This window comes from Rosa chinensis, chromosome 5, assembly GCF_002994745.2.
Source record: "Rosa chinensis cultivar Old Blush chromosome 5, RchiOBHm-V2, whole genome shotgun sequence".
Lineage (NCBI taxonomy): Eukaryota > Viridiplantae > Streptophyta > Magnoliopsida > Rosales > Rosaceae > Rosa > Rosa chinensis.
Window position 1 is genome coordinate 21046869 of NC_037092.1, and position 11290 is coordinate 21058158.

The 11290-nt window shown below is 40.8% G+C and overlaps 1 protein-coding gene across 1 annotated transcript; it reads left to right on the top strand.

The window, feature by feature from the left end:
* Positions 1-1727: 1727 nt before the first annotated feature.
* On the top strand, positions 1728-4768 carry LOC112203402 (ankyrin repeat-containing protein At5g02620). Its single transcript, XM_024344374.1, has 4 exons — positions 1728-1797; positions 2308-2343; positions 3500-4020; positions 4721-4768. Exons 1-4 carry the CDS (start codon positions 1728-1730, stop codon positions 4766-4768), a joined length of 675 nt encoding a protein of 224 aa, XP_024200142.1.
* The last annotated feature ends 6522 nt before the right edge of the window (positions 4769-11290 follow it).

An 11290-nucleotide genomic window follows, 5' to 3' on the forward strand; every position in this document is an offset into this window, starting at 1 on the left:
CAGTCTTTGTCTAAATAATAATATAAAAAAATTATATAGTTTGTTTAAAATGTGAACACCTGAGTTTTGTGTTCCCACGAGCATTGGTCATTGTTTAACATCTGAAAGTAACATCAGAGCAGTACCAGTAGAGTAGGCATGATTTTTCTCATAAGACTAAAAGATGGATGCCCTAACGGCGATGCCACAACCAAATTTCACTTAGCTTATCAGAATTCAAAGTCAAAGCGGCGCGGGACTGTGCTCTTGGTTTCTCCCCGGCGTATGTCTGATCCAGATGAAACAACCTGCCCCTCAGATACCCCCGACCAAGTAACTCCCTGGTGAGAAGATCCTGAAAAACCACATACATAGGATAAAAGGTTACGGAGCATTTAGACTCAGTATTCAACTGTGGAACAGATATCAAGTGATGAGACAAGTCAGACACATATAACACATTATGAAGTTCTAAAGTGGGAGTAATACGCACAGTCCCTGACCCTAACACAGGAAAAGCCTCACCATTGGCATTGGTGACATATGACACTGGTGGGGAAGACAATTTAGTAAAATAAGATTTATCATAAGTCATATGGTCAGAGGCACCAGAATCAATAATCCATGTATCAGAACCAACAAAGTGAGAAACCTTTAAAGCCATACCAATCTTACCACGACCAGCTATAGAGGCTGTAGGAATTGCCCCACCTGTTGTATGATGATCCTGTCCAGCCACTCCATAGAAATCTGGTTCTTGAACCAATTGAACAGCAGCTGCTTTCGCCTTAGGACGATAACCTTGCTTTTTAGGTTTGAGATGTGGGTGCAGTTTCCAACAAGTCTCTCGAACATGCCCAATATCATTGCAATAAGAGCACTGAGGACGAGGGCGGTGGGCAAAACCTGGTGGAGGTCCTTGTTGATGAAGTGGACCGAATGTTGCTGCTGCTGGAGTAAAGGTGCTGGTGCTTGAATGGCTAGGCTAGAAACTTCAACTTGTGCCTGTTTGAGACTTTCCTGCTGAGATTCATCCTTACGAATATACGTAAAAGCTGTGGTTAAGCTAGGAGGGTCTGACATTCTGAGCAACTCTCCCTTGGCACTATTATGTTTCGCATCAAGTCCTCTCAAGAATGCATGAACCCGCTCAAGTTCTTTCTCTTTCTGGTACCATGTAATATCCTCTTGATTCTTGATCTTGCAAGGACGCTTCTGGTCAATCTCAGCCCATACATTCTTTAGCTTGGTGAAAAACACTGACACTGGTTGCCCATTCTGTTGCATTCCTGCAGCTTTGCACATCAGTTCATGAACTTGTATAAAATCAGACTCATTGGTATAGAGATCTCCCAACGTCTTCCATATTGCCTCAGCAGTTTCACATTCCTCTACCATCTGTAGCACATCATCAGTCATAGCTCTAAATAGAATGGACATTACAAACCCATCATCATCTTCCCACTTAGCATAAGCCTCCACGTCATCTTCACTAGGAACCTTGATTGTTCCAGTCACATGTCCCATCTTGTGTAACAGAAACCTTCTTTCTTTTTTTTTTTTTTTTTTTTTTGAGGGTATCTGTTGCTGACCGAGTGAGACTGAGTTGACTCTGACCGAGTTGACTCAGTTGGCTCTGATCGAGTTGACCGACTATGGCTGTTTCGACCAGGTGAGGCGAGCGACCGGAGGAAGACGCCGGACTGAGCCAAGTCTGGGCACAATCGTGGACGAAAGCACAGTTGGAGATGGACCAGGTGGCCGGATGGGACTGGATCGAGACCGGTGCCGAAAGAGATCGGTGCCTGGAGCGACCAGGTGATGCGAGCGACTGGAGGACGACGCCGGATTGAGCCAAGTCTGGGCAGACGATCTGGGTGTTCTTCAGCGACGCCGGGAAATCCGACCTGAAGATGAAGATGGGCCGACGATCTGAGGACCCTTCAACGACGCCGGGAACTGACGAATTCGAGGAAGTGATGACTTCGATCGGAAGAGATGGAAGAGATGGAGGTGACCCGGGCGATCCGAAGAGATGAAGGCCGGTCTTGAATGTGAAGCTGATGTAGACAGGTGAAGTTAACCTTGAAGGGAACAGACGACCTGAAGAAGAGAGAGGACACCGCCGATCTTTTGATAAATGAAGGCTGATGTCAGCTGGAGTTAAAACCCTAACAAATGGGGTTCTAAAACCTTTTTGTTTTTTCAATTAAGAGAAAAACAAAGAGAGAATAAGGAGACAAAGTCCGGTTTGGATCTTTGCTCTGATACCAAGTCAAATAAGACAAGATTGAGAGTGAATTTTCTAATATTTGATTCCTCTCACAGTGGAGGTATATAAAGAAGATTACAGGAATATAACAGGTAAGTGCTAACTACGTAATAATTACAATATATTCTATTCCTAACGTTAAGCCATGACTCACGCTAACATACAACATTTCATGTAGCTGTCCAATATGGTCACAATGAAGTGGTGAATTTGTTAATGGCGGCTGATCCCGAATTGTGCTGTTTTACTAACAGCGCCAATGAGTCGCCGCTCTTCATAGCTGTTCGCAAGGAAGTCTCGTAGCGCGTTCCATTTTAGTCGAGTGTCCTGTTTCTCCTTCTTTCGCGGGAACGGATGGTGTGACAGCTTTGCATGCCGCAGTAACCCACAGGCACATACGTATGAGACGTAAGTACATGACTGACTATATGTTTGCCATATTTTTCTTCGTATTTTTCCTACCTAGAGATCAATGATTAATTATTACATTATAGAAATATACGCTAGAGATGATCAATTAGCTTTATATTAAATCACTTGGTGTAGTAAGGTTGGTCGAGCTGCTTAGTATGGAACCTCTATGTCTAGAGTTCGAATCCTAACTCCCACAAGTTTGTGGCCAGCATATTTGAGGGGATTTCGGGTTCATGCGCCTGCGGCGGAAGATTAGTTTGGTTTTGTTGGGGGACCTATGTCTGAACACTGACTGGGTGAGTGTATTACTAACTCACTAACGTAACCAAGGTAACTTGCTACCTCACTCCCGATAAAATTAGCTTTATATTATCATATTATGAAGTAATCACATTCTACACTCTCGGATCAGTTTAATGACTTATATGAAAACACATTTAATATCCAACTTGAAAAATCCGATCCAGTTCAGTTATCATTATAACCCAACATTAACCCTCATATTCTTATTATGACGTATGACATTTGATTAGACTATAGTTAATGAAATTTTATGAGATGCCCTCTTGAGCGATCTTAATTTCTAGTCTAATGATTTTTTTTTAATTATAATTAATATCCAATTTAAAATAGTATTCTCTCTCAAAACTCATAAAATTTCCAAATATACTTTTTTTAGGTTTAATATTCATATTAAGGATTCTTTAAACAAAAATAAAACTGCACAGGGCACCCTATAAGGCCGGCCTTGGTTTGAGGAGACATGACTCATTAACCTCCTTTATCCCTCGCTTTTTTTTGTTTTTTGATAAATCTCATTTCTATGTACTTCAGGCCTTGTGAAGATTATGGTATTAAAAAGGCCAGACATTGTAAAAACGACTGATGCAATTGGATGGACTCCGTTGCACTACGCAGCATTGAGAGGGTACCTTAACGTAACTAGAGTATTGCTGAATTGCGATAGTTCTACACTTTATATTTTGGATAAAACTGGAATGTCGGCTCTCCATGTCGCGGCTTGTGCAGGTCACACTAAAGTATTGAAAGAGTTCATTCGACGTCGGCCTGATGCTTGTGATTTGCTCAATGATAAAGGCCAAAACATTCTTCACTATGCAATTTTAGGTGAATGTATATTTGTCGTCAAGTACATATTGAAGACCGCTAAACTTGCCAGGCTCATAAATGAAGCAGATAATGATGGAAACACTCCTCTGCATCTAGCTGCCATTTACAGAATAGAGGACTCTATTATCGGAAGTTTCGCATCCGATCCTAGAGTTGATAGGACTGCTATTAATAACGAGTTCTTACATGCCGTCGACATCTATGTTCGCCGCAATTTTAAACTGGTACGTGTCCATACGAAAGATAAGATCTCTCTATCTCCAACTAGATCACATTTGTCCATCATCTTATTAATTTTGTGGCCATAACTCCGTTAATTGTTGTTTTTTCTTATTAATTATTTTATTATCAAATAACTTCTTTTTTATTTTAATCAATTTTGCTTTAGTTGTTGTATTTTTTGGAATTGACAAATTACTAGCCGCCGACTATATTAGATGTCACAAGAATATCAAGTGTACGGCCCTCTAATATTATTCTCATCTTTTTTTTTTTTGAGAATAAGAAAACCTTTATTGATAATAACCAAAATTACATTATACGGGAATGACCGGTGGTGGATATGAACTCCCCACTCTCCTCCCTAAAACCTAAACCAGTTACGAGTCCGTCATCAAGAATGACCTCCATGAGCCGAAAGGGCTCAACCTCTTGGGCTACAAGAAATCCCGAGAATCTTGATACCACCTCATTGACAATCGCCATAAAAACCAACGCCCTCTTCCACACCGTGTCCCAAAGATACCAGACCACGTGCAAGGATCGCTCGTCAACACATTGACCATAGGGGAATGTGGATCCCCTCACACCTATAGAATTCACTTTCTCTGCATTAATTGCCTACTCTAGAGACCATTTTAAAGGGTAAATTACCAATTTTATTCAAGAAACTTTTGAATCTTGAATTGCTTATGTTGGATCCAGATCCTTGTTAGCCAAATAGCTGCCCTAAAGTATAAGAGGCACAAGTAATAGTATAGGGATTTAAGAAAGGTTGTAAAGCTAGAGTGTTAACCTAAGGAGAGCTAAGGAGAGCTAGAATATGTAAATATACAATCACAAACCTAAATTCACAAGGAAATCTAGGCTCATGGTGAGTATGTGCATTGTGGTGGTAGTGAAATTTTTTGTTGGATAGAGTGTTGAACCAAATTAAAATAAATGCTCAAAATGTAAACTAAACTAGTAGTATAATGGATGAAGTTAGGGGTTGGATTGTCTACCATTAACCTCCCTTGTAAGTATTGAAGTTCAATACAAGTGATGCGATTCTAATTTCCCAATTACTCTCTTTGCATCCAGATAATACTACAAAGGCTTAAACTCCTTTAATGTTATCAATTTCAACTAGATAAGTCTAGAATTAACTACCTAAGAACAAATCCTATTATCGGTTAAGTCTCAATCCATTGTTCCTAGATGTATAAAGCTTTGAGTTTAAATACTCATGCAAGCAAATCAATCCTAGATCTAGGTGATTTTAACTCACAACCTTCACATGCACATAGAGGATGCTATCATGCTATCAATGCTCCAGGTTAACTGCTCTCTAAACATTTTTTCATGAGATGACAAACACAACACATTCAAAGTAGTTAAGTTTGAATGAATGCATTCACTTCTTGAATTAGCATATGAAGATGAAAATCACAAATAGCATCAAATGTAAATTAAAACATCAATTCATACAAGTTTGGCTAGGGCATTCAACCCTAGTCCCAACATAGTAACTACTCACTCATAATCATACAAATTAACATCAAATCTATAAAGTACATCAAGGTAAATTTAAAAAGTTAAGGAGATAATGAACTAGTTGAAGCTTGACAAATCAATGGGTAGCTTCTCCTTCGTTTTCATCCTTCAATGCTCCTTGAATCCTGTTTAATGATGGAATGGATGGATGATGAACTTCTTGATGGTGATGAAGATATGATGCTCATTTGGCCAACTTTGAGTGGTAGTGATGGAGTAGTGGTGGTGGTGGTGATGTAATAGTGGTGGTGATGATGGAGTAGTGGTGGCGGTGATGATTGAGGTTGAGCAGTATGGATATTATGAGTTTGGATTTTGGGAGGTGAAAATGGATGTTTTGTGGAGGAGATTGCGAGAAAGAAGATGTAATGGAGTGGTATGGGTGATTGTTCAAGAGTGTAATGAATGGATGCTTATATAGGGAAGAGAGAGGTGTAAAATGATGAAGAAAGGCAAAGGGAGCAGCTATGTCTCTTGGAGGAAATGAAAGGGGCAACGAGATGGAGTGTTAGAGTGGGTTTAGGTTACTAAAGTCAAGGGGAAAAGCATGAGAGGTAAGGTGTGTGATTGGGTATGGAAATGATGAAAAAACATGATGATTGGCCCTTACAAAAACATGGAAGATTTTTGTGTGTGATAGAGTGGACTTTTGGTGTAACATGGGGAGTAGAGATGGTGTGGAAAAAGGGGAAAGATGGTGGTTGATTTGTAACCAAAAAGTTGAGATTTGGTTATGGGAGATGATGGTGAATGGATGTAATGTTACTCCTCCATGAATATGGCGGGAAAATACATGGCACCACCATAAGTGGTGGTTGGTCGCCACTTGTGCCACCATTTGTGGTGGTTCGCCAAAATTCACAATTTTACTTTTTGCTCCATATTTGACCATCATTTTTTCTAACTCCAATTCTCCACTTCAAAGCACAAAATGAATATTTTCTTCACTCTTCCAATATTCCTAGATAAATAAAAAAATAATTTATTGAAGCTAAAATAGACTCAAAAACAAGTTAAATTCAATATTTAGGGAATGCATATATATGCAAATTATGGTCCTCTCCATGGCTCCCTTTAGGCCTTGTTTCTCCTTGGCTTTTAATCCTGCCATTGGGGACATGGTGCCTATACTCCAGATTACAATATGCATCAAGAGAACTTACTGAAATAATAACAAGAGTCTCAACTAAATAAATATATTCTAACAAACATAAACTAGCGAAGAGGTGCTCTATTGGATACTTCGTTCGCTTTCCATTTGTGGTGACATACCAGAAATATAACTTTATTACGAATAAACATTATTAATAGCACTACTTTCCCAATATGCTGCCACTAGAATATAAATCCCATGACACTTAGTTTCACCCTACCACTAGGAGGCTGCAATTATTTGGTCAAGCAAAGAACTCACCACCTACCTGGAGCAGACAAGGCACACAAGGTGCATAGACTCTCCCACTCCCATGGAATTCATTTTTGAACATACTTTCTCTGCATTAATTGCCTACACTAGAGACCATTTTAAAGATTTTAAATTACCAATTTTATTCAAAATTACTTTTTAGCTACTTTAACTAAAATTTAACAAAAAAATAGCTAGAATTACTAAAGATGCTCTTAGTCATATGAACTCATTCATAGTATATTACTAAATAGTATAAAGTCAAACTCATGAATTACTTAACTTACTCTTTATTGATAAATAACTAGAAAATTTATTGAAATGGAGTTGGCATGTAATATCTAATTTTAATTACTAAGGGTCTGGCTCATTTGACACTTTATTTTTACATATTTTTCGCTTCTTTTCAGTCATTAGATTTAAATACTTTTTTTTTTCTTTTTGAAAATGGGCTTGGGTCTCCCGCTAGGTTGGAGTAGTGGTCCTCCACCCTATGTTATTATTAATAAGAGTTTGAGAGTACAATGAGGGGGACAAAGAACCTATACCTCGTAAGAAGATACACCCATCCTCAATAAGTACATCCTGAATAATATCAGGAATGTTCTCAACCCAATATTCATCAATCTCGGATATATTAGCAAGGTGTGCAAGTCTATTTACAACGCCATTTGCTTCACGAAAAACATGTCTAAGGGAAATAAAACTGAAACTTTGTAAATAAGACTTACAATCATTCAATATAGCACCGACCTCAGACAAGTCTTCCCCTTCTTTTGCCAGGGCAGTCAACACTATAGCACTGTCACTCTCTAGTTCCACATCACTCCATTGTTCATGTATGGCTATAAGAAGACCAGCACGTAACGCTTCAGCCTCCATATGCAAAGCAGATCGTGCATATGGTATATGTCTTGCCAAGGCTACAGCACAACGTCCCTCCTCATCCTTAGCAATAACCCCCACTCCACCATGGCCGCTAGTAGCACAATAAGCCCCGTCAACATTGATTTTCAGTCTGCCACTCGGAGGACAGCTCCACTTTGCCTGGGGACGCCGCCTCCCCTTCTTCTCAGTCTTGACGTGAAGTCGCTGATAATCTTCTAGGAGCTTCAACGCCCAAGCTGACATGTTTATTAGGTTACAATCACTACCTTCCCAAACTACCTTGTTTCTCTCACACCATATGGCCCATAAGGACACAAAGAACACATCAACTTCATGTTTAGAAAGAGAATCCATAATAGCCATAACCTAGTCAAACATACACGTTGCTGGGAAAGACCTACTCTTCAAGTGGATGGGGTTGTGGGCCCAAAAGCTGCATGTTATTGGGCAATCATGAAACACATGCATGCAAGTCTTTACGTCCCCTTCACAAAAAGCACATTCTAGCGTAGGAAGAGAAACCTTACGTGATAGCGATGTCCTTGTAGGAAGAATTTCTCTACCTAGCCTCCAGATAAAGGATTTGACCTTAGGGGAACATTTGACCTCCAAATCTTATTCCAAAACTGCCCAAATGTGCCTCCAGTTCTGGAGGAAGATGATGCATGCTCCGTGAGTCTAGCAATGGTTATGGCAATGTAATAGCCACTCTTCATTGAATAGGACCCATGCTTATCAAAATGCCACATATATCTATCATTTGTTTCTCTCAAACTAAGAGGAATACTGGCAATGAGAACAACTTCTTCCACCATAAAAGATCATTAATCATTGGTAAACACCATTCCCGATCATCCTGAGTGATAATATCACAAACCCTGAACTCTTCCGTCCCCTTCATTGGTAGAGAATAAGGCTTGAAACTGTAGGGAAGTGGAAGCCAAGGATCTTCCCAAAGAGACACAGACCTGCCACTACCAATCTGAACTCGGACCCCTTTTCTAACACAGAACTGCCAACAAGGATGCTTCTCCACGCATATGATGCATCATACCCAAGCGTAGCTTTCATGAAGTTTGTAGATGGGTAATACTTGGCTTTGAGTAATCTAGTCACCAGAGATTGAGGTCGTTGCAGAAGCCGCTACCCTTGCTTGGCTAGAAGAGCATGATTGAACATCACCATGTTACGAAAGCCCAATCTACCCTCCAATGAACTTTCTTTGCATCACCTTTGTCTCCCCACGAAAACTTCGCCATCGTCATATGAATAGCATGGCAAAGATGTTTGAGGAGCTCAAAACAACTCATCACATAGTTGGGAATGGATTGTAGTACTACTTTAATGAGGATCTCTTTCCCCGCCACACTCAAAGTTCTATCCCTCCAACCTTGGGTTCGCTTATCAATCTTCTTTGCCAAGAAACGAAACGCCTCATCTTTAGAATAACTCAGCTCTATGGGGAGGCCTAGATACTTATCATGCTTCTTCACTCTCACCACACCTAGAGACTCTGCTAGCTGGAATTGGAAGGGAACAGGTACATTTCTACTAAAAGAGACAAAATTCTCGTCAAAATTAATTTGTTGGCTTGACACCATTGCATAATTTAGGAGGATGTCCCTCAACACATTACACTCTTCCGAAGCAGCTCTGAAAAAGATAAAAGAGTCGTCAGCGAAGAACAGATGGGGCAAAACCATCAGGTCCTGGTGCTTTCGACGGGTTCATCTGCTTCAGGGCACCCCAGACTTCCTCCTTAGTAATCTCGTGCACTAGGGCTGCATTAATATCATCAGTCACCATTGTGGGCAGAACCCTACTAACCCTCGAAATATTAGTGGGGTTAGACGACCGGAATAACTCTCTATAATATGAGTGAACCACCGCTTCAATATCTGACTCCTCTGACCTTCATACCCCATTAGTATCACGCAACCCTTTATCATATTTTTCTTCTTCCTATTAGTCGCACTCTGGTGAAAAAACCTGGTGTTCATGTCTCCATCAGAAAGCCAGAGAACCCTAGATCATTGTCTCCAAAACACTTGTTCCTTTTGCAATAGGTCATGAAGTTTGGTTTCAAGCTCCAACCTGCATGGTAGTGGCTGTGTCGAATAAGACTTGTCATAAAAAAACTCCCAACTGAGCCCTAACAATATCAATCTCTTTTTGTAGACTTCCAAATCACTCTAGACTCCAATTTAACAAGGCATCCCTTGTAGTAGCGAGTTTGTTACAGGCTATCACCAAGGGATTAGGACCGGCCGCAGAGTCTCACCCCACTGCAACAACCTCCTTGCAATCATCCTCACATAACCAGAATTCTTCGAAGCGAAACTGTTTCTTCTGCTTCCTAGGTCGCCTCCTTGACTTTCGCACCTCCAGGAGTATGGGCAAGTGATTAGACTCATTAGGGCTCAGGTGGATAACCCGAGATTTCGGGAACTGCTGGGACCAAGATTCACTAGCCGCAAACCTGTCCAACCTCACCTTCACGTCAATACCATGTCTAACCCCTTTCCATATGAAACAAGGCCCAGTGTAGTGTAAATCCTTCAAAGAACAATCCCCCAAACGTCCTTTTAAAATCATCCATCTGTTTGTACCTCCTCCTTGGGCCCCCCTCTTTTTCATGTAAAGCAATAATCTCATTAAAATCTCCTCCTATCACCCAAGGAAGGGAACATCTCCCATGCAGACTAATCAACAAGTTCCACATTAAACGCCTCAGGTTAGTCCTAGGTTGGCCATATATACCTGTGAACCTCCATTGTGGGGACGTAGACCCTTCATGCACTATCACATCAATGTGATTATCTGAGTACGTATTCAACGACACTTTAATATCATCCGACCACAGTAAACATAATCCTCCAGCTCTACTTATTCTTTTCCTTTTCCTCTTTGTCACAAGTTTACAAGCCACCGTGAAAGCCCCCTAATTGTTTCTTTACCGTGCCATCTCCGCCTCCGTACACTTAGTCTCACTCAAAAAAATCACTTTGGGAAGGTTTAGGGCAATAAGCCCTTTAAGCCCATTAACTGTCCAAGGGTTCCCAATCCCTTAGCAGTTCTAGCATAAGATATTCATGGCTCGTGATGGGTCAAGACCGGACCCATCACTAAGAGACGTTTAGGAGTACGTCCTAGACTCGACGTAGCAGACTTTCTAGCATGACCAACCTGACCTGTGTTCCGTGCCAATATAACCTTCTTCTTCTTGGGAGAGAAATAAGTTTTGGGCCTAGTCCCAGAAGGAGAAAGGTCGGCCCGTGCCTTTCTCCCCGGCCCATTACCCAACTCCTTCTTGGGCCCCTGAACACTCTTCTTAAGATGCCCCGAGTCTACTGCCAAATTATTAACATTGAAGGCTTCCACGTTGGAAAAAGAATTTAAACGAGAAATCAGCTTCCCGCCCTCTTGTGACACCTGCTTAACTTTCT

Coding starts and splice junctions, on each gene's coding strand:
- LOC112203402 (XM_024344374.1), top strand. CDS start 1,728: ATGGACCAGGTGGCCGGATGGGACTGGATCGAGACCGGTGCCGAAAGA. Junction 2,344..3,499: donor AGATTACAGGAATATAACAG/GTAAGTGCTAAC, acceptor TATGTACTTCAG/GCCTTGTGAAGATTATGGTA. Junction 4,021..4,720: donor TTCGCCGCAATTTTAAACTG/GTACGTGTCCAT, acceptor TGTTGGATCCAG/ATCCTTGTTAGCCAAATAGC.